At 46.7% G+C, this 23,985-nt stretch overlaps 1 protein-coding gene across 4 annotated transcripts in view; it reads left to right on the forward strand.

The window, feature by feature from the left end:
- Positions 1–20,898, forward strand: part of ARK2C (arkadia (RNF111) C-terminal like ring finger ubiquitin ligase 2C) — a 47,532-nt gene extending 26,634 nt beyond the window's left edge. Inside the window, exons 2-8 of one of the 4 annotated variants that reach the window (XM_068665248.1) lie at positions 3,620–3,929; positions 6,148–6,273; positions 10,329–10,458; positions 11,460–11,564; positions 12,128–12,223; positions 13,378–13,484; positions 14,584–20,898. In XM_068665248.1, coding sequence (XP_068521349.1) covers positions 3,620–3,929; positions 6,148–6,273; positions 10,329–10,458; positions 11,460–11,564; positions 12,128–12,223; positions 13,378–13,484; positions 14,584–14,701 — 992 coding nt within the window. In that variant the 3' untranslated portion in view covers positions 14,702–20,898. The remainder of the gene's footprint in view (positions 1–3,619; positions 3,930–6,147; positions 6,274–10,328; positions 10,459–11,459; positions 11,565–12,127; positions 12,224–13,377; positions 13,485–14,583) is intronic. The other 3 variants (XM_068665249.1, XM_068665252.1, XM_068665250.1) reach the window with 3 other exon arrangements.
- The last annotated feature ends 3,087 nt before the right edge of the window (positions 20,899–23,985 follow it).

A 23,985-nucleotide genomic window follows, 5' to 3' on the forward strand; every position in this document is an offset into this window, starting at 1 on the left:
ATTAACTGTAGGAAATGAACAGCTACAACACAAGATAGTGAATTATGTTAAGACAAATTGGTGGGTTTTATTTAATCACATGGTCTGGGTTTTGATAGTATTTTTCCTATGGAGTTAAATACATCACTGAACCTGTGGGTACAAGAAAAAATACTAAAAAATAGTTAATTTCATTGACTAGTGCCTAAAATAAGAAAGATTAACTTTCTATATCAAAAAGACCTACAGAGTTGGGCTCTTACTTTAGGTTATGTTGGCTCTGTATGGGCCATGCATGCCCTCCCGCCCAAACATCAGAGACAAAGTTTGTATTTTCTGGACCACAGGGAAAGGTATGACCAAGTCCTTTGCCAAGATTGTCAGCATGGGAGTAAAAAATCAGGTCAAAAGCCCTTGTGATATATGTTCATCTGATTCGTGCCAGTATGGAACAGTGCTAGGGCCGCATGGTATGATGAATGTGACCTTCTGTCTTACATACCCTTGTATAACCACAAGTCTAAGAAAAACAGAATGGTTAATGTATATAGTTCTTGTACCTTGCAAAGGAATTCGTGTCGCTGGAGAGCAGTTCTGTCTGTCTCTGGGTCCTGCACTGGCAATTTAATTCTTCCACAGATGTGGTTTCTTCCCTTTCCTCCCAGTGTCCCAGTCTCCCCTTCATTATAGTCAATTTATCAAATCTTCAGAAATATTCCTCAAATCCATGAGCCTATTTGCTTTTGTTATTCCGAACTCTTATTCCTAACAGTTACAGCTTTTTTGCCTTCTTTGTGGTTGATTTAGCACTGCTATAGATGTGACTGGAGTGTCCCTGTGAATGGCCTGTGAGGAATGTTTTAACTACTCTCTATTGAAGTGTCAATAGAGAGCTATTTGTATTTGTATGTTCTTTCTTTGAAGTCTTTGATGTCTGGGGGTTTCATAACAACTGCTAACAACTAGTAACTGTTATGGCTTCTGAATGGGACACTATGCAAGCCCCTGATATCTGGCCAGGTGGCCAGGAGATTAAGGAGAAGAAAGAAAGAAGCTGAAGGACGGCTAGAAGACAAAACTTGCAGGGGACGCTGTGTAAGCTTTTGACATGCTGCCAAGGCGTACAAAGGGGAAGGACAAGAAAAAAAACTTGAGAGGAAGACTATGAGCCTTCAGCATGAAAGACCCCCAGAGACCCCTAGGGGGACTGATGTGCATGCTCCAGTAGGAGGGTTTGGATCCCGGAAGCTACTTATAATAACCCAGTTTTTTTTTAGAAGTAGTAATGAATATGTATTAGCCTAGGAGCATAAAAATCAGCTACTTGATGTAACTGGTGTGCGTCCTGGTGGAGCGGAGACTCCCAGCGCAACCAGCGCTGTTTGCTTACCTTTATTCCTTTAATAAATTGTAAACTTTGATTATAATCCTAATTTGGGACTGAGCGATTTATAACACCCTGACAACATGATCTGCCCACCCTGTGCCCTCTGGTCATCATGGCTCTGGCATCAAAGATCCTGTAGACATTTTGCTAAATCAGACTAAGGTTTCCCCAGACACAATAAAAGGCTGAAAATCCTTGGGTAATGTGGCACCAGGCATCAAGAGAAGCCAGAGATGCAAAGGATGAGAGACTGGCTTTTTCTAGTTTTATTATGTGCTGCAAAATTTGGCTCAGTAAATGTGTGGTGAAATATCTCTCAGCTTGTGTTTTGTCTGACGTACAACTAAACTGCTGCTCCACAGCACAGGCTGGTCTCTTTGGGTGAGCAGTGGGATTAGCACTTTAACTTCCTCTTGCACTTTTTCTTCAGGCCCCATGAAGTCCTGAAGGTGTTAAATCTGTCACCCATCACTTGTTGCAGCTGTTTTCCATTGGGAGGAGCAGAGGCCTCCCAGGTTGAGCTATTCATCCTGAGTGGCTCTGCAAGTGCCCAACAAACACAAGAGTTAAGAGGCCATCTCCCTGTGGTTGTGGTATTGCCCAGATGGAGCAATGAGCCAGGGCAGCATAGTTCCCCATTTTATTATTCATCCTTTACCCGGGAACTGGGGCCAGGCCTAGGGCTGCCAAAATAACCTGCAGTAGGGGGGGGACAGGGTATGCAAACATCTCTTGGATCAGGGTTAGTAGCTCTGTCATTCAGGAATGGTGGGTCTGATCCCACCTCCTCTGGTTTTAATTAATAGTGTAGTGGAATCATGCCATTATCTGACACCATGAGAAATCACCTTCAGAAGCTCTGCTGCTGGTGGCACATGCATTTGTTCCCCATTGCCTCTCTCAGGGGAGCACTATGGAGGATTAGTTTGCATTTAAGAGACGTCGTGTATAATTACTTATGCACTGTTTTTCAAATCTTTCATTTCTTCTAGATCCTCTCCTGTTCTTTCTTCTGCTGGCATGTGGCTTTCTTTGTGCACCTTCTGTTATCATAAGGATGTGAACAGAAAGTGCTTGGGGCTCCCTGAGCTCCTGTACTGGACTGGCCCAGCCCACGGATGGAAAGGAGATGGAAGAAGAAGGGATCTGGGACAAGCAGGCATCATCTGCACACCTGGCCTGTGTCTTGGGATGACACTCAGTGGTGCTGTTACACCTCGATATTTTGTGCCAGCCCCAAAGATTAAGAAAATTATAGGAGTTTCCTTCCTAAAAGGAAGATGAGGAGTTCAAACAAGTGCATAAAAAGGCAGGTGTCCTATCCTGGGGCTGATACTCAGCAAAGAGCCATCTCTAATGAGGAGTCTCATCCTTCAGTGCTGAGCTGCCTCTCTCCTTAGTTTAAGAGCCAAAAGTTTTGCCGTGGTGCCTGGAACTGCTCTGGGAATGTAGGAATTAATGTGCCGGGTTGGGCCACGGGTCCATCCAAGCAAGGATCTTGAGGGAGATGAAAGTCAGCGTCAGATGTTTGCAAAAAGCCTCCAGCACGGATATCTTTCACACCTCATTTCTTCCTCATCCCCACCAGCCTCATGGCTGATCTCACAGCATCTTGCGTCGCATTTTCCACAGCCACTCTCTCCATTACCTGATGAGGACAGGCTGCTGGAAAGGGTCTGAGCAAAGAAAAAACTATTAGTCAAAATCATAGCCCCTGTTCTCAGGGGAGGAAGGTGACCTGTCCATGTCCTGCAGTCACCGAGAGACACTTTCTCAGGACAGAGATTATTTCCATGCCTTTTTAGGGTTTAGACAGGCAAAGAAATACTTTGAATTGCATGAAAAGTCAGCAACTTTTGAAAACTTCTGTGGGCTGTTAACCTACAGAAACACATTTTAGACAACATATTTTTCCTTCCCTAAAATGTTGAGCCTTTTGTTCCTTTTCTCTTTAAGACAGTCAAACCAAAACAAGCTGAAATTTTCCATCAGCATACACTTTAGTTCAGAGCCAAAAAGCTACTGTGAACACAAACCCATGTTTTGGTTCCAATGTTTTTTGGAGGAAAAAACTATTAGTCAAAATCAATTACTTTTTTTTCCCTGAGTAATCAACATTAGCCGACCTGCTCTTTTTCCCTGCCTTTTGGCAGAGACAAACAAACAGCTGTTTGCATAAAAATTGTTCTGGATCTGCAACTGGGTGCCTCGGCCACTGCCGGCCCTGGTGACAGCCATGCTCTTCTCTTCCAGGTACTCCTTTTCAAAGGTCTCAGCATCCCCATGCTACCTCCTGCCAGCACTTCCACCTGGGGCCCCAGCCTCAGCTCTCGGCCGACTTCTCCCTGCCTTATGCAGTGCAGCCCCAGCCAGGGCTGACCCCCCACATGGCCCCCACGCACCAGCACAGTGGCCCCCTGCACCAGTCCCTGGCACCAGTGCCAGCCCTGCCCTTCCAAGATGTGGCTGGACCCTCCTTCCTACCTCAGGCGCTACACCAGCAATACCTCCTCCAGCAGCAGCTCCTCGAGGCCCAGCATCGCCGTCTCATGCCCCATCCCAGGTAAGGGGGCTTATGTTTCACAGGTATGGTCTGAAGGAGTCGCAGAACCAGAGAATGGGTTGGGTTGGAAAGAACCTCTAAAGACTGTCCAGTCTGACCCCTTGCCACAAGCAGGGACACCTCCCACCAGATCAGGTTGTCCAAAGCCCTGTCCAGCCTGACCTTGAGCACCTCCAGGGATGGGACATCCCACATCTGGGATGCTGAGAAGCTGTAAGGCTCAATTTTGCAAAGCAACTTCTGCAAAGCCCTGTTAAAACTTGCTGATAACATTAAATTCTCTTCCTAAGTTCACCTGTGTTCTCCCCAAACGCATCCACCAGGAGGCTGCAGGCCAGGGTGCACCAGGGGGTGTACCCTTCCCGTGGGAATCCACGCCGTGCTGACCTAGCACACCCCAAGGTCACCTAGTGCCATCACTCATAGGAGAATCACAGCATAACATCCTGGGGTGGCAGTGAACCTATCCTGCATCACAGAGAGAGACAGACTTCATGCATGAGCTGCTGCTTCAAAACCAAGTAAGAGATGAGATCCACTTGCCCCACTGGGTTTTGCACATGCAGAGCTTGCTCCTCTGCATCTAGGTATGCTTCTCAGCTGTGATCCAGCTCTGTGAAGTGAGATGGAATAAAGCCATTGATTTATAACACATTCAATTAAGAAAAACAGCCTAAATTCAGACAGGGCTGATGACTGCAGAGAGAATTACTGCAGCTCAGCAGAGGTGGGAATGGACACCCAGCCTCATCCTGTTAGTGTTTGTTGAGAGAGGGGTTCAGATAACATGTAGGAGCAGAGTGCTTTTTTTGGAAACATATGGAAACTGTTTGTGGGTTATACCTGTGCACCAGGAACCAAAAGATGAGTCTTTGTGATAATGCTTCATATGGAAAGAATGCTACAGATGGAAAATGCTTTCTTTCCATATCCTTTCTGTCTGCAAATTGCAGATTCTTCTCATCCAGCTTTTATTTTGAATAAGCTGGATTTTAGGTGGATTTAACGATTAGTTAATAATTGGGTAGCAAATATGTGTGAGGCTGAGGCACTGAGGATACAAGTGTTTATCGCTTAGTCATAAGCCAAAATCAAACAAAACTACAGAGCACAATTTCACATAGAAACTACTTTAGTACCTGCTGGTGGTGTTACATATGCAAGTAGGTTGTCAGAGAAGAGGGACTGTGGTGTGGGAGAGGGCAGGAGCCTCTTGCTCAGCACCACAGCCTGGTTCTGAAAGCATTCAGTACAGCTGCATCGCAGGAGGCTGTCAGAAACCTTCGGGCATGGGGCATGAGGTCCTGGTAATGGGAATCTGGGGGTGCCTTAAAGGTGAAGCCTCTTTATCTAACAGCTTCCTGACATGTTTGTCCAGTGTTTTCCAATGGATTTACTTTGTGATAGCTCTGCCGGTGAGCGGGGGATTCAGCAGGGAGCATGGGTTCTGAGTCTGTAATGCAAAGCCTGCTTGGGCATCCACCTTGCATCTCTCCAAGCACATATGGTGATCAAGAATGCTCCTCCCCTGAGTGGAGGGTAGTTCAAAAATGCAGGAGGAAACTTTAGTCCCTAGTCACTCTTTTTTTCTACTACTTACCTCTCCCTGCTCACAAGGGCAGCTGGAGCAGAAGAAGCTGGGTCCCAGGCTGGCATGTCCATCACCCACAGAAATGTTGTCAAAGGCCAGCAAGAGTAAATTCTGCCATCAGTTACTCCTGAGTAATACTGTTATGAATGAGGTTCCCCAGGAATTTATGGACTGCACAGGGAGACGAGACAACCTGCTGCTTCTTCATGATGATAGATAACACCCACACCAGGAAGATGCTACATCTTGTCTGTTGTTTATGGGGCTGACTGTGGAAAAAAAATAAAATAGTGAAAGAGTCACAAAGATGCTAAGGAAGAAGTTTAGTTCCCTTTTTTTTTTTTTTTTTCTTTCTCCTCGTTGCCACCAAATAGCAGCTCCTGTAAACTGAGCACACATGGATGCTGCAGGGGGTGCAAGTGGAGTTCTGCATCCTGTCTGTGGTGACCAAGAGTAAATGCCATAGCTCTGTGTTCCTCTTCCCATCATCCTTGACACCTGTCTGGGCTCTTCTGTCTTGGATGCATGCTCGTGAACCCAAATGTTTGGGTTTTACCATCGCTTACTGATGTGGGCACGTGCTCAGTGCCCACCCATCGCTAACTCCTGGTCTCCTCCTCCCTGCAGGCAGGCTCAGGAGCGCTTGTCTGTTCAGCCCCACCGTCTGCACCTCAGCTTTGACTTCAGCCACCAATTGCAAACTCCACAGCCCATGGGGTCCCAGCCCAGGTATTTAGCCGAAGGCACGGACTGGTAAGTCTTCTTCATTTCCCCAGTGTGTTGAATGAAGCACTTAAAAAGTCTTGTGGAAGCTGCAGTGGTTTGCAAATGCCTTCATGGCTCAATGCTTCCATGAAAGCTGGTGGTTCAGTACAACGGATATAAAGTGAGGAGTGTACAATGGGGAAACTCATCCCTGAGAGCCACAAGTCCATGTTAAAGCATTTATGCATGTGTACAATAACATCAAGGCACAATATAACAATATTGCCCAAACCTCTCCATCCATGGATGCAGAGTGCATTTAAACCTTAATATTCCCCAGGGGCTTGCCATGCTGCAGCCTCCAGGGAAGCACCTTCCAGAGTCTGTTTCCTATAGACCAACTTCTCTGTCTGAATGAGACCTTCTGCTGTCCACCAGGCACTCAAAAACAGTGTCCACAACTCTTCCATGGCCTAAATTAGAGGAATTAGGGGGCACAGAGCTGCCCTGCCCCACAGGGTGAGGTAAATGAATTAGTAGCATGTTAATCGTTCTCTCATCACAGTGTTTGATGCCCTGGAAAAGCTGAGCAAAGCATTGATTGCTCTGTTTTCAGAGCAAGTTTTGAGCTCCTGCACATTTAATAAGGCACGGGGCCCTACTTGGAAGAACAGAAGAATAAAAACATACTTCTGAGTAGCTCCTTGTTAGCAGAGCAAAGTCATTCTGTGCATTGAATGGAAAAAACAGCATGTGGACATGTAATTAGAGACAATCATAATGTGTATGCACAAGGGGACCAAAATAAAATGGCACAGAAAATCGTAATTATGGCATTTTCTTACATCTGAGTGGTTTGTTCTGCAAATTGAGAGTTCTTTTAACACATTTTTTTCCTCCTCTGTGGTAATGATATACAACTTAAAATATGGCCAGATTCTTCTGTCATTTTCTTCTCAGGTGTTCCCACTGCTGGTACTACCATGAGGTGAATTTGGCCGGTGTGAAATTGTTCAGATCAGGTTGCAAAGCGGCTCGTGTTCCATCTGGATAGAGCTGTTCTTTCTGCCTCTCTTTCTGTGCATACAGTTTAATTATAATCATTAGAAGGATCCAATAAAGCATCATTTAATCTTCCTTTCCTCCTCCCTCCTTTTTGCCCTGTGTTGTTGCATTGCCTTACAAAACCTAAGGAGTGGGTACACCAGAAATCACATACCGTATATACATATTTGGGTGACTCACTTCCCCTTGGGGCACATGTATAGTTTTTCCCAGTAACAGATATAAAAACTTTCCTCTAATGTGTTATCACCACATGAGCAGTGACAGTGCTCACTCAGAGACAGGGGATAGCAGGCAGCATTGTGGGAAGCAGGGATGGAAGCTGGGGCCGAAGGTGATCGGTTATCTTGGACAGCCAAGCCTTGGTTAAAATCTGGTGAAGGAGAAAAAATCTCCCCTTAGTTCCATCGCTTGTTTTCTGCATAGGCATTTGTTGATGACTATTCAGCCTGTTTTCTTGCCCTTATCCCTCAGTTTTTGGTTGTTGGCAGCCCATGTACTGTAGGCATTGCAGTTCTTGAACCTCACATCTGAACATCAAGATGCTGTACAGGCATACCTGTAGCACAAGGTAGAAGGTGATGGTTAGTTTGGGTTTTCTTCAGCTAATGTGCTCTGGTTGTTCATCCCCAAACCCTGGGAAAACACCATTCCATGAAGTATTCTGCTTTTGGCAGGCATTAGGAGGCTTTAGGAGCCTCTGTATTGGGTTTTAAGGATCCAGTTGCACCACTGCACAAACAGTTCAGCAGTGCTGTTGTTGCAATTACTTGTGTAAGTTAATAATGCCCATTCTTCTTTGTGAAATCCCTTCAACCCCTGGTCTCAAAGCTCTCTGTGGATTATAACATCTGTTTTGCAAGCAGGGAATATGAGCAGGCAGAGAGGAGATGACTGGGGTCGTACATCAGGCCAGTGGCAGGGCTGGGATGAACCCAACATCTCCTGATTTCCAATCGAGCCTTCTATCTACCGGGGAACCATCTCAAGCAACTGGATAAATCTCCAAAAATGTGATACGAGAGCTGGAAAATGCCCGGTCCTGTGGATTCCCACCCTGGCTGTGTTCCTGCCTGTCTCCTGCTGTGTTTTATCCTCTGCCAGGTTTGGTCAGTCCAGGATATGGCTAGCACGCAGCCAGCACACAGCCAGTAAAGACAGACCCTCTCTTTGCTCCAATTTGATGTGGGGGGACTTATTAGAGCGCATGTAAGCATTGGAGTTATTACCTAGTACACAGGCCATGCTGGATAAGGGATTTTTGCATTTAGAATCATAGAATAAAATTTACTGTCCTCTCATATCCATTAACTGCTGATGGGCAAACTGCTGTTGTTTCACAGCTGCTCCAGGACACATCTGGGTTGCTCCTAACAAGCTGTGGCATTTACTGCTGCTGTCCTCTGTGGAAAGAAAAAGAACTTCAGGCCGAAATGAGGAGCAACCCTTGTGCTCTAATTAGTTTTGCTTTGACAAATGCGAATACAATAGTTATCAGAGCGCTGGCTTTTGTAATTACGATAAAGTGAATGACATTCAAAGCACTTGTTTGCTGAGAAACTCAGTGGCTGGAGAGACAAGGGAGCAGCTAATTGGATTACAGACAGATATATAATGGATAGATGCTGTGCTAGGTCTCCTCCCATCCCATCCATACAGGGCTGGAATGGCGGTTCCGCTCGAGTGGGCAGCCGAGCTCCACCACAGCCGCTCTCTCACTCCCCCTCCTCAAAGAGGAACGGGGAGAAAATACGATGAAAAGGGCTCAAAGGTTGAGATAAGGACGAGAAAATCATGCAATAATTATTGTAACGGGCAAAACAAACTTGGCATAAGGAGATAGTAAGATTTATTGCCTATTACTAACAAGCTAGAGAAGTGAGAAACAAAGGAAAGAAACCAAAAGCACCTTCCCCCCCATCCACCCTCTTCCACCTCCTCCCCCCGAGCGGCGCAGGGGAACGGGGGAATGGGGTTTATGGTCAGTCTAACAGCGCTTCTCTGCCACTCCTTCTCGGTCACTCTCGTCCCCTGTGCTGTGGGGTCCCACCCATGGGATGCAGTCCTTGATGAACTGATCCGGCATGGGCTTCCCACAGGCAGCAGCTCTTCCAGAACTGCTCCAGATATGGGTCCGTACCACGGGGTCCATCCCTCAGGAGCAAACTGCTCCAACCTGGGTCCCCCATGGGCAGCAGCTCCTGCCAGGTCACCTGCTCCTGCGTGGTCTCCTCTCCATGGGCTACAGGTCCGGCCCGGAATCTGCTCCGGCAGGGGTCTTCCACAGGCGGCAGCCTCCATTGGTGCAGGGCCATCTGCTCCACTGTGGTCTCCTCCACGGGCTGCAGCATGGAACCCTGCTCCACCGTGGTACTCCATGGGCTGCAGGGGGACATCCTGCTTCACCATGGTCCTCACCACAGGCCGCAGGGGACTTCTGCTCCGGAACCTGGAGCACCTCTCCCCCTCCTTCTGCACTGCCCTTGGTGCCTGCAAGGCCGTTCCTCACTCCTTTCACTCTCCCAGCTGCTGTGTGGCGCAGCGTTTTTTTCCCTGTCTCAAATATGCTCTCACAGAGGCGCAAAACAACATCGCTTATTGGCTCGGCTCTGGAAAACAATGGGGCCCTTACCAAACATGGGGCAGCTTCTAGATACTTCTCACAGAAACCACCCCTATGGCCCCCTGCTACCAAAACCTTGCCACGTAAACCCACTACACCAGGTTGAGTTACTGAGCCTGGGGAACAATCAGAGCTCGCAAGACACTGCTCTGCACTTGGCAGTGTATATCCTACAGCTCTTGACCCCAGCTAGCACAAATGCTAAGTGGCATAAAATCAACCCCTTGCTCCTTCATTCTGCCTTGGTGGAGGGAAAGGTGATTGCTCAAATCCAAGGATTTCAAAGCAGAAGCATCACCTCAGGTTGAGACACCCATGGCAGCTCAGAGCACTCCCCTGCCATGAGCATGATTTATCATAGCCCGTACCATGCCACCAGGCAGCCACAGCTCCATCTTCCTCCTCGTGCCTGCAGGGACCTCAGTGTCGATGCAGGACTGACTCACGCCCAGTTCCAGGTTCGGCCAGTCCCTCAGCCCTATCAGCATTACTTGGCTACACCTCGGATGCAACATTTCCCCAGAAGCACATCCTTAACACAGATGGTAAGTGAAACTCTTTTACTGAGAAATGTTTTATGCATTGTCTGCCAGAAGGCAGTCAAAATAAATGCTACTATCTTTCTGTCACCTGTCTTCTGCAAATCCTACTTATCTCTGGCCGTGGAAGGGAGTGCCTGAAAGGATAATGTTCCATCTTTGCACTCTGGATTAGAGAAAGGAAAGAAAAGCTTAGTTGCTCTGGAAAGATTTGGTCCATCACCTGCAGCGCACTCACAAGCTGGTCTGCAAAAACCTGGGAGACTCAACAATTATTAATAATAATGTTATTAATGCAGCAGTGAAATTAAGTTCCCAGGGCTCCCTGCATGCAGAAGGACTGGTGCTGGGTGGCACTTCCCGAAGATCACACCCAAAGACCATCCCTCATCACGTTTGCCATCTTCGTTGGCCTTGATGCCACCTATTAAAGTTGTGTGTGACCTGTGGCACAGGTGGAGCTGGGGTTTGATGTGAATATGGTCTGACCAGGGTCATTTGTTGGTCCTTCTCGTGGCAGGGAGCTGCATTTGGAGCTGAGCCACCCAGAGCCCCGCTCATCCTTAAAGCATCCTCAGAAATCCCATGAGGGTGCTCTTCCCTTGTGCCCATAGTCCGACCCTGACACCTGCACACTACAGCAAAGCTTTAAATACCAGAGCTTGGATGAAAAGAAATCAATGCATTTAAAAATGAAAATTAAATCTCTTTTTAAGCTAATCCATGTTGAGAGTTTGGAGTTGCAGTGTTATGGATGCTATAGGAATAATTATAACAGAGTTTATTTGACATTTTTCTAAGACATGCAAGTTTGTAGTTATTATTTATAGGAGATCTACTTATTTTTTTTTTAAGTTATTAATCTACTCATTTTTTGGTTATTAAAAGACTTCCATTGGGGAAGGTGTCAGTCTGCTCTTTCATTTTCAGTTTTTTTAAGCACTAAATTTAAATCAAGGTATACGAGGGATTTCTTTGTGCTAGCACAGGTGGCTCTCTTCTTGCAGGTTGTTCATGAAATCAGAAATTACCCTTATCCTCAGCTCCAGTTACTTGCTCTTCAGGGACTGAACCCAAGCAGGCACATGTTGGCTGTGCAGGAGAGCTATGAAGTATGTATCTTGGGAACTGCAATTATTAACTTTTTAAGCCCTGGGAATCCATGCAAGCTCTGGCATAAACTCATAAGACTGCCTTATGGTTTGGCAGTCACAGATGGGAATGAGATTGAGACCTGCAGCCATTTCAGTAATAACCACGAAGCAAAAGATGTTGGGTGGTTTAGTGAAAGATGTTTTATTCCAGAGTGCCTGGGTCTGGCTCTGGCTGACTCTGTCTCCCTTCATGGCTGTATACGAAGTCCTCCAGTTCTATGGGGTTTTGTTTTCTGACCTGCCAAACAGAGCTCAGACTCCACCCCAATTTCTGAAATATCCAGTATCCAGCTCTCAGCTCTGTGCCTTAAGTCCACAGCTATTGGCCCAAGAACCAGGTCTCAGATCCACCACTGAACCATGCCTGATTTGGGTTCAATGAGCATTTCCACCAAGGAAAGGGCAGGATGGAGCCTTGCTCCTTGGCAGGCAGACACTGGGATGGCGGGACCTTGTGCTCCTCCACCAATGCCTCCCATAAGCAATGCTGATTCCATTTTGCTGCTGTTCCCATGCTTCAGGAGCTGCTGCAGCTGGAGGACAGGCTGGGCAGCGTAAGCCGGGGTGCCATGCAGAACACCATTGAGAGGTTCACCTTCCCCCACAAATACAAGAAGGTGAGCTCCCCAAAACCACAGCATGGCTGCCAGCTGCCTGTAGCTGGCCAAGGGTCGCGTGCATGGAAAGGACAGAAGGAAGGGCTTTGGTGGGTTGCGATCCTCAGGGTTGGCAAACTGGCAGCGCCAACTGAAATATTCCCCGAAATGGACCATGAAATCCAGAATTGGTGCTTTAACATCTTGTGGGACTCCTGGTTTGACGCAGTGGTGTAGCTCAGCTCCCTATTTCATGCTTCTAGGCTAGGAAGCTGCAGGCCAAATTTTCAAAAGGGTCTCAACCCTTCTCCCCCCATCTGCACCTGGTAAGAAAGTGCCCACACCAAGGGGGTTTATGCATGGAAACCCACCCCTTTCTGCATTCAGGTGACACCACAAGGGCACTTGCTCCGTGGTGTGGGGGGAGCTCGCCCTCCTTTCACTTTGCAAGGGGCATCTCCTCTGTTGGAGCTGAACTCTTGCCCTTAAGGAACCAGATGACAATTTTTGGGGTTGTGCTAATAGAAAATGGAAAAATTGCTCATTTGGGTAGAAATGTCATGTTTGTCATCCCCAGTAACAATAAGTATGTTGCATTGCCCACATTGGAAGGGACTCAACCCCTGCTGCACTTATCTCTGACCACATCTCCAGTAGATGCAGAAAAAAATATATTATTTGGAATGGGTGCATGGGGGGGAAAAGGACAGGAAGGAGCTGGCAGGCCAAGTGCTGACCCATGGTGCAGCATGGGACTAAGCCAGTGGCCAAGCTGGCATGGGGCACAGTGGTTGTTGCCCTTGCTGGCAGTGGTGACCCTACACATTTCGGAGTCTGCAGGAGAAGCACCCACCAAAGGAGACTGTGGGACCATCCCTGCAGCATGGAGGACTGAGGAGGTGGTGGGGCTGTGCTGGGGCAGCAGCGGACAGGCTGCTCCTTGGGGCATTGCCATCAGCCCCACTGCCCCCAGTTCTGGGAGGAGGTGTGTGGACCAGCAGCGTGCTGGTGGTATCCTCCTCCCCACTGGCTGTTTTGGCTGGGCTGGCTTCTCCAAGCTGGAAGATCTGACTGATAGATGAAGCTCTTATTATTTGCCTCCTGCAACTACCAAGACTTGGTAGAGCATTAGAAAATCAAGTCCCAACAAAATTATGTCTTTAAACTTGCTGCAGAGAAGACCACAGGAGGGCAAAGCTGAACAAGAAGATGGAGAGAAGTTGGACACTGATGAGAAATGCACAATCTGTCTGTCCATGCTTGAAGATGGAGAAGACGTCAGGTATGATCCTTCTCTCTGCTCCACTGCCTCTCGGTGACATCTGAGTTGTGCTTATCCCAATAACACTGCTGTGCCTTGGTGGGGCTGTTATTGCAGGGTTTAGGAAAGCACATGCCTTTTAGTTGGACATTGGTATGGGCCATAGGCAGGAAGTGCAGGTGGGCAATTTTCACAGGATCTCCTGGGTTTGGAGCACCTACTTCAAAACCATGCTGTTGATTGTCCATATGTCCTAGGATAATGGGTGCCAGGCCTCAGACAGCCATCTGGAGCTCATGGACATCAATGTCTTGCCTTTACAGATGACCGAAGTATGATAAAATGGAGCCTGTGTGTCAAGTACAGAGGAATGTGGCTTGTGTCTGGGATGGAGCTGCTTTCTTATAGAATAAGTGAGATCTCTCAGCCTGAATGGTCACAGCAAGCCATCCTGGGTTACAGCACAACCCCTGCTATCAAGGTCCCCAGGCTCTTGTCAAAACTCTGCTTGTCTTGTCAAAACTGCTTGTGACAAAGGATGGGGACAAGGAATTGGAAAAGGATGAGCTGTGGGTGGGCAGTGCATCTGCACTACTTGGTCCTGCTCCTTGCCCCTTAGCTGCCTTAAGCCATCACAAAAAGCTCTGATTCTTTTGCTGTGGACCCTTGTGGCTTGGGATCCCTCCTGGTTCATGAGAGTCATCAAAGAGATGACAAATAGCTGAAAAGCAACCACATTCCCTGGGGCGCACCAGACACCCAAGTAGGAGCAGTGGAGACCCACCTGACTGCTGGTGAGCCACAAGGATCAAGAACCCAAGTGTGTAACTTGACACTCCTGAAAGGTCAAAAGCAGCAGCCAGGGTAGATGGTCACTGCAACAACTCAGCTCAGAGGGATGTGGGATTTTCTAAGAGGTTTTAAACAAGAAGGACACCATCTCTGCCCTACTGCCCCAGGGTAAGCTGGTGTTGCTGGGGGTTTAGGCAGCACCAGTGCCACTACACTGATGCTTCCCCATGTTGAAGGCAACCCTGCCTGCAGCTTTCTGGATATCCTCAGTCCCCTGGACCTCCTCTAACCACACAGTCCCTAATGGGTGGTGCTTCTCTCTCCACAGGAGGCTACCCTGCATGCATCTCTTCCACCAAGTGTGCGTGGACCGGTGGCTGGCCACCAGCAAGAAGTGCCCCATCTGCAGGGTGGACATTGAAACACAGCTCGGCTCGGACAGCTGAAAGGACTGGCTGGACACACCATTTTCCTTATCAGGTCATATGACCATAAACCCTTGCAGCAAAATTTTTGCCTTCTGAGCCTTTGATTGAGAGGAAAAGTCTGCAGGCATGTTAGCGAGGAGGAGGAGGTGGCAGTACAATATCTAGTGGTAGGAGATATTGCACATACACAGGATATGGCCACGGTGAAAGGGAGCTGGCATTCCCAGAGCTCAGAGACCCCATGCTGCAGAAGATTTAGTGTTGAACATGAAGGAACTAGTTGTGGTAGTCTGGCCTGTCAATCCTGCATTTCATGAGGATTGTATATATACCTCTCGAATATGTAGAAACATGTTATAGGGGTCCTTTAGCTATTTCTATGGATGGCAGCTGGAGCATTTTAGCTTAAGAAATGTTGTGTTTGATGCCCTACTCATCTTGTGGTGGACATGTTGCTGTTACCTAATTTACAACAAATATTTTTTCATAGATTCCTTATTTTGGTGCCTGATTAATATATTGCAGAGGGGAAATGAGGAGGTCAAGTTTTCCCACCCTTGGGGGGAAGAGGCGAAAAAGCAAAATCCTGTTTACAGTCAGAAGGGTTGCGCTCTTTGCCTCAGGCATGTGTGCTTCCTTTCCTTGCATTTACAGTGTTGCAAATTTAGAGACGCTTGCAAAATAAAAGAAAATTGGGAATGAAATGAATGAAGCAACAGGGAGAGGCTTCCCTATAAGCTTCCTGCTTTTCTGCTGGTGCTGGATGCTTTCTGGAGGGGCACAATATTGAGGTGGATGCTGTTTCTTTGCTTTCCGTATCTTAACAAAGTAGCTTGTGTCATGGTTCCACCCGAGTGGGCAGCCGAGCTCCACCACAGCCGCTCTCTCACTCCCCCTCCTCAAAGAGGAACGGGGAGAAAATACGATGAAAAGGGCTCAAAGGTTGAGACAAGGATGAGAAAATCACGCTGTAATTATTGTAATGGGCAAAACAGACTCTGCATAGGGAGATAGTAAGATTTATTGCTTATTACTAACAAGCTAGAGAAGTGAGAAACAAAGGAAAGAAACCAAAAGCACCTTCCCCCCCATCCACCCTCTTCCACCTCCTCCCCCCGAGCGGCGCAGGGGAACGGGGGAATGGGGTTTATGGTCAGTCTAACAGCGCTTCTTCTCTGCCACTCCTTCTCGGTCACTCTCATCCCCTGTGCTGTGGGGTCCCACCCACGGGACGCAGTCCTTGATGAACTGATCCAGTGTGGGCTTCCCACAGGCAGCAGCTCTTCCAGAACTGCTCCAGATATGGGTCCGTACCACGGGGTCCATCCCTCAGGAGAAAACTGCTCCAACCTGGCTCCCCCACGGGCAGCAGCTCCTGCCAGGTCACCTGCTCCTGCGTGGTCTCCTCTCCACGGGCTACAGGTCCGGCCCAGAATCTGCTCCAGCAGGGGTCTTCCACAGGCGGCAGCCTCCATCGGTGCAGGGCCATCTGCTCCACCATGGTCTCCTCCACGGGCTGCAGCGTGGAACCCTGCTCCACCATGGTACTCCATGGGCTGCAGGGGGACATCCTGCTTCACCATGGTCCTCACCACAGGCCGCAGGGGACTTCTGCTCCGGCACCTGGAGCACCTCTCCCTCTCCTTCTGCACTGCCCTTGGTGCCTGCAAGGCCGTTCCTCACTCCTTTCACTCTCCCAGCTGCTGTGTGGCGCAGCGTTTTTTTCCCCTGTCTCAAATATGCTCTCACAGAGGCGCAAAACAACATTGCTTATTGGCTCGGCTCTGGTCAGCAGCGGGGTCCTTACCTAACATGGGGCAGCTTCTAGATCCTTCTCACAGAAACCACCCCTATGGCCCCCTGCTACCAAAACCTTGCCACATAAACCCACTACAGCTTGGCATGCCAAAATCCAAGGCAGGCCATGGGCTGACTCTGTGCTTGCAGTCTTCCATACTGCTTTCTCCCGTGAGCCAGAGGTTGGTTGGCTTCAGCATGCCATGTCATGGCCCCCCTGGTGTTAGACACCTCCAAGACTCTTTGCTGGTCCAAAATGCTGGTTATGGAGTTGGCTTCTGTAACTGTGCTTTGGGGTGTAATTGCTCAGAAATAAGAAAAGGAAGCTCCAACAGGACAAAACCCAGTACCGGATGATTTGGGGAGATTGCTAATGCTGTGGCTGGGCTGGGATAGAGCAGCAGCCAAGCTGCCCTGCTCCTGTTCCCCATCCCAACTCACAGAAGAAGGGGAGCAGGGCCTTTTTATCACACACAGTCACCCTGCTTCACCACCTCCCTGGTGAGAAATCACAGCGCAGGAAGATTAAGCAGACATACAACAACACAGGTGGAAGCCTTTCTTTCTTTTTCTTTTTTTTTTTTCCTTAATACACTTGGGCTCACAGGCTGCGGGGTCAAATCTCTTGGAGCAGAGATTGCAGAGATCCCTCTCTGATAATGGGACAGGAGGAATCGTTGCTCATGAGGAATCACCAGTGCCATGGGTGTTTCAGTGCAGGAGGGGAATGCCAGTTCTTGAGAGTTTGCTGCCTTCTGGAAGGGCTGGGTTTAGCCCTGTGCCAGAGCACTGTTATACACATATGTATTTCACTCCATATCCATATGGAAAAATAGGTGATTATTAAAACGAAACCTAATTTACCAGTCTCCATTACAAAAATGCACAAAACTACATCAGGAGGCAGTTCTTGAAGGAGTGGACCATTTTGTTCCAAGCTTCCCCTGAAATAAAGACATCAGCTGCAGGGACCCAGATTAAAACCCTTTGGTGAACAGGCATTCACAACAAAAAAGATTTTTTTTTTTAAGACTTTTTTTTTTTTTTTGTAACTAGGGAAACAAAAGAGAGATGCGGAGGAGCCAGGGGAATGAATTCTGAACTTTATATATTTATAATGCAGATGTGGTGGAGCTGAATTGTGGCTTCCCCAAGCACCCATTCTGCTGGAGCCAAGCGATGCTCTCCATGTAGAAATGATCATAAATTGCTATCTGGTAGATTTCAGGATTCCCATGAGCTGTAACAGGAAAACACCGACCCTGAAGGACTCGCAGAGATTATTAATATTTTTATTTTTGCCAACCTGGAGAAGAGAGTGACAGAGGGGGCGTGGGGCTGCAGGAGACTTTCTCCCCTCTCACTGTGCCTGAGCGGAGGAGGGGGCATGGTGACATATATTTACCATGGTGACATTTATTTGCCATCTGTGAGTGATGGCTTCACAGTGGATACAGCAGTCCCAGCCCCGATGTCCAGAGCGATGTGGGCTCCTTGCAGCAAGGAGTGACCCATCGAGATGTGTTGCAGGAAGAACGGTCGAAAACACGACAGACACTTGTATGGTCAGATCATGCTCTGTTTTATTACCCGAATAGCCTGACTTTTATAGTAAACTTAACAGGGGTGGATAGTGTCTCACACAAGATAATTGGTCAAAAGCACTCAGACAAACAACTGCACAAAAACAACCCCACCTCCAAGAAAACAACCCCCTTGTGATTAGCAGTCACGTAGAACTTGTCCTTGAAGTCAGCTGCTGGCAACAATATTTTTCTAAATTCCTCAATCGGGTGAAGTGGGAACACTGTCATGGGAACTTCTCATAGTCGTCCTGGTAGCTTGGTTTGCTCAGCTGCAGCAAGCCATGGGATCTTTGCTGTTTCAAAAATCCCTCAACAGAGATGTATGGGACTTGCTCCAGCAGCAGCAGATTCAAGCAGAATTAAAAATAATACTAATACTACTATTTATATGTACAAGAAAAGTGAGATGTTGTTCATAAAACACACTGTAAGCCAGTATGGTGCACCCAGGCATGAGCTGGGGGCGAAGCAGGGGAGGAGCGGAGGCTATGGGGACACTAGCTGGGTGGGGAGCAAAGGAGGAGTGCTTCCGAACCGCACGTTTTCTTAAAGCCTATGTGAAAGTATTGCTATTTGCCTAATGAACAAGCACAGTTTTTAGATATAAAAAAAAATAATAGTAAAAAGACAAAAATATGTGGTGAAGAAAAGCACCAAACTACCTTGGTCTTGTGTGAGTGACTGGTGCGTGAGAACCTATAGCGTCTGGAGCTGCAGCAGTGTGTCAGGTTCCTTTTTGCGCTGAAATAATTTCTATGAGTAGGTCGCGATGATAGGAGGAGTTTAAAAACAAACAAACGAAGAAATGAAACAAATAAAAATGTCTAGGAACAAAACATTGATAGTTTACAGGGTTTTGTGAGTTTAAATGCCTTATATTTAACAATCATAATTTATGACTAACTTGTAAATATTGTGGGTTCTTAATTATTTTTATATTTTTTTCGCATTTTTAATTATAATTTATTTATTTAGAAATTAATACTATTTTAAAATTACTCCTATTACCTCATTTTTGCATTGTTTCTGGGAAGGAATGCTTTGTATATGTCGGTACTTAAAAAGAAATTAAACATGGGGTGTGGGGGTAATGCTTATCTTGACAAAAAAAAATAGGGTGTGTGATTACAAACTGTATTACCATGGTGCTGTTACCTTGGATACATTCCATAAAAATGCAAACCTTTGATTCTGTATGCTGTGACATAGTGGAAAACTGCAATATAGTGACTGTGTTTAGCACATATATATGAATATTATTTGCACTCATAATCAAATTCTGGTGATCCTTTCACTCACGTCCTTGTGAATTGATGGCAGTTAGTAGTGCCCTACAAAACCAAAATGTTTTGGTCGATTCCTGCTACCGCCCTGTCCCAGTGCCGCTGGTGATGCTCCTGCCCTTGCTGCATGTGTTACCTGTAATAACGCCTGGTGAACCCTACTGCAAGGCTGTGCTTGGGGCAATGCATGCATTTAGTGCATGACTGCAAATTGCTTCAAAAACTGTGGAAAGGAGCCCAGGTGCTGTGGCTCTGTTGGATTTTCAGTGCCTGTCAGGTGCTTGGTCTGGCTGCATGCCCCTTGCTGAACCACCCCCTGCGTGCACCCATCTGAGAGCTCCCGGGGGAAGGGATGCAGGAGGGAATCAATAGAGCCTGAGCTTGGACACTACAAAACCAAGGGTCTGACAGCAGCTTTTAAGAGATGACTCCCTCTATCTCATTTTTGCATGGAGGACATGCTCCCCATGGTGTGGTACCGTCAGGGCAGGATGGTGGGACCTCAGCTCCTTCACTGCTCTCAGACAGGGCTGAGAAACGGAGGGCTGGGATGGGTGATTTGGGATCTAATTGTCACACCAGGCCATGAGACTTGTCTATAATCCATCTGTAAAACATGCCTGGAGCAGCAGCCCTCAAAACTAACTTTATTGAAAACCTTCCACTTGCTTTTGGCCCCTCTGTTGGGGCAGAATCCTTGACCTGAAGCTTGTTAATCTGCTGTAAATCTGCGAGAGGTACTGGAGCCCTCCTGCCCTGTCCCTTGGTGGGTCACCCCCAGGGGGACCAGACCTGGGATGATGTCCTGCTCCTGCAGCGGTGGCCGAGCATCCATGTTCCCATCCCCAGCCACAACTGCACCGCTGCTAACATGTTGCCCCTTCCCAGAAGGTTCCTGAATATCCAGTGCTTGAACCATGCAGGAGGTTTAAAGCACCCTGGAAAATATTTTAAGCTTTAAGTCATAACTGCTCTAGGTCAGTGCAGATGCCGTGTACGAACGCAGAAATGGGGTTCAATGCTTCCCCACCCCAAAAGGCTTTGGATGCAATTCTTTTTTGGGGCAGGAAAGCACGACATGATTGTACCTTCATTCTTCCTCTTTGTCCCTTCAGGGTGCTGCTCTGCTTTGTTGCCTTTGCCTTATCCTGGGTTTCCCCTTACTGCTCTGTAACTTTCCTCCCCTGGAGCCACAGTATTGGGCTGTGTGGGGATAGGGGCCAGATGTCACCCCACAAAGACACCAGCAGAGGGACACAAAACATGGGGCAAGCAGACAGAAATCCTCCCCTTTAATGGCCTGGACTGATGAAAGGATCACCCACATTTTTGTACTCTTACTGCTGTTCTGTTGTGTTGTGCAACATTTTGCTACATAGACTATTTTACAGAAGAAAGCTAGAAAAACATTTATTATTAATATTAAAGCAATAATGCATTGAAGAAATTAAAAGACATTAGAAATTGTGTAAATACTTAGATTCACTTTTGGTGGATTTTTTGTACTTTATTTATAACTAATAAAATGAACTGCATTGCTAACTATAAACCTGTGAGAGCTGGCAGGACACTTGCATCATGGTCTTTCTTTACCACTGGCTCCCAATTCCCACCTGTGGTCACCGTGTGAAACACACCCAAGTGGGTGCCCAAAGCCCTCCTGGCGAACCCCCCCCTTGAAGGTGAAGCCTTCAGCATGCAGACAAGTGAATGCTGGTAGAGCTTTTTCTGCTTGCTTCCTTCAGCCTTGAAGCAGTAAGAAAAGAAAAAACTACTGAAAAATGAAACAAACAAACAAACTTTAAAGTAAGGTAGACACAGTTGAGGGCATTTTCCATCCTTTTTTCGCCCTTGGAGAATCCAAGGGGTCAAACACCCAACTTTGCAACCCCTTTCATGAATTCTCTTGCTTTTTTTTTTTCTTTTTTGAACATTTGTGCAATGAATGGTGTCGGTCTCCCTCCTGCCTGTTCTCCAGATGACTTTTCCTCCTCATGTGCTTCGTGTCAGAAGGCTGTGACCAGTCTCTGGCTATGTGATTAGAGTGAACATGCCCTGGGGACAGACGTTGCTGATCGTAGAGATTTGGTTCCTGCAGCTGAGCAGAATTTCTGGCTCCTCTAGGAGGCTGTTCTAGGAATGCATCATATTCAGGCAAGCTGAAACTCCCATTATAGCAAGCTTTTACAAATTCTATCAGAAAGCAGGAAAAGCACACTTGCTCAATGAGATATTGTTGATGTCTTTCAAAAGGGTTGCAGCACTGAGAGTTGCTTGAGATCACAATCAGTTTTGCTTCAAAGCTACCACAGAAGAACACAAATGTGCCACTGAGATCTGACCACAGCCCTGCAGAGCACAGCGAGCTGCAACTGGCTTTGCACCCATTAAGGTAAAACAGCACGGCCACGCTTCAATGCTCACTGTGGGCATCCACTCTCTCCAGTTACCCTTATTTATTTTTTATAGTAGCTAAAACATTGGCTGGCTCAGGGGTTGCAGCTCTGAGCTGTACAAGACCACAATTAAATATCAATTATTATTATTTTTTAACGGGGCATCTTTTCCATGTCAAATCGGCCTGTGCACATAATGATGGGGTAGGGGAGGTTGTAGAGTGGATACTTCATAGCTGTGAGTTACCCTGCCTTTGTGCACATAAAGTTGGTGTGGGTGCATCAAATACCATCAGATGTTTCACTACAACTGCCTAGAGATGATTGGTTTAATTATCAATGTCCTGCAGCAAGAAACGGCCAGTCCCTACCAGTTAATCTGATACTGCAAAGGTGTCCTTAGTTATATTTGTTGTCACTGACAGCATGAAAGTGCTCATAAACACAGGATGTCATCGAGCTACCAAAATGTGAAATATGTTAATCTGATTCGTGTCAATATGGAACAATGCTAGTGTAGGAATAGAAATGTTGTTTTTGCAGAGTTACATTGTTTAGAAGGAGGGAATGTGGTACTGAGATATGCTTACAGTGATAAGAAAGCTTTGCAGGCGACCTTGTAAAATGCAGACAACCAGACTCCTTAGGACAATTAGGTGAAAATCATGGTGTCAAGTCAAGTCAGATAAGTGAAGAAACATTACCACTTCAAACAGTAAAAATGACAAAAGGAAATTGAAATTTAACAGGCTGGCAAGTGAAGGCCATGCATTGTTTGTGAAGCATCAGATAGATTGTGAACCTGGATTACCCACTCAGTGGGGAAACAGGGGAGGGTCCTGTCATCAAAAAGTATATAAACTGTGTTTTGGAACTAGTAGATGCACTCTCTCCTGCTTGTGGGGCACCCGCCATTGCAATCGCGAATAAATTACTACTTCACTGGTGTTATAAGTTAGATGAGCTGCCTCTAATCAGCTTTTCACAATTGTGATTACTCGATTGAATATACATGGTCCAAAAGTCAGTACTAATATAAGTAACAACAAGGGCACCGCTATGATTGATAGCCGGGTAGTAAGCCAAGGTGAGTAATTAAACCAGGATTTGTACCAATTCTGGTGGGCTTCATTTTCCCTTTTTTGTTTTTTAATCCTTCCCGCAATTTAGTCATTGTATCTCTTACCACCCCAGTATGATCTGCATATACACAACATTCTTCACGTAGGGCTGCACACAGTCCTCCTTGTTGTAAGAAAATCAAATCTGACCCTCTATGGTTTTGGAGTACCACTTCGGATAATGACCTAACTGATTTTTCCAGAGCTGCAATGCGTAGAGAAGTAAATTCCTGGCTTTGTTTTATCAGGGAAGCAATTCCAGTTCCTGCACCTGCAGCCCCGAGGGCCATTAAAGTGGCTAAGGTGACGGCCGTAATAGGCTCCCTCTTTACCAGATGGTATTCAGCCACTGTGTGATGGGTATACATATACTCTTCAGTGTGGTATAGAATCCTTGGTATAATGACCACCTGTACACAAAAATCATGAGATGTGCTAAACAATTTTAAAGATAGGCAAGGAGTGACTCCCAACGATGAACATACCCACCTAGTGTTATTTGCAGGAATTAACCATTTGTGTGTTTGGTCCATTTTTTTTCAGTGGCATGGCACAGATCATTTTTATCTTTTGGAACTGTGCCGACACATCTACCTTTCCCGTAACTTGAGTCAAAGTTATCCCGATTTCCTGACCCCAACTGCACTTGGAAGGATTTGACTCATTTGAATATTCAGACCTCCCCATATCTCCTATAGCTTCATAATATGGGCCTTAACACTTACACATAGCCAGCACCCTTCAGTTATCTCAGGATTAGTTTGATTTAGTACCTGGAAACTAGCATTTATAACTTTCCACATACTACTCTCGGGTACAACCCCTTTCTTTTTTCACAATGCTTGGAAGCAGTGTGGGAAAGGATAACTCTGTCAACTTATTAGAAAACACTGTAGTAGGTTGGGCAGTCCCAGGTATCTTTACAGTCTGGACAACCAAACCTTCCCCTATTAACTCTTTATTAGTCCCGACTACCTTGGAAGTCTCGGGTTTTTCCTTCTTTATTAGTATGAGTCCTCCCCTATCTGTTCCGTGTTCATAAAATCTGACATTTTTCCTAGTACCCAGCTAGTATCGTCCAAGTTTGTTATATTTATATATAGAACCTTGCATATTTTT

Source organism: Anas acuta, chromosome W, assembly GCF_963932015.1.
Source record: "Anas acuta chromosome W, bAnaAcu1.1, whole genome shotgun sequence".
Lineage (NCBI taxonomy): Eukaryota > Metazoa > Chordata > Aves > Anseriformes > Anatidae > Anas > Anas acuta.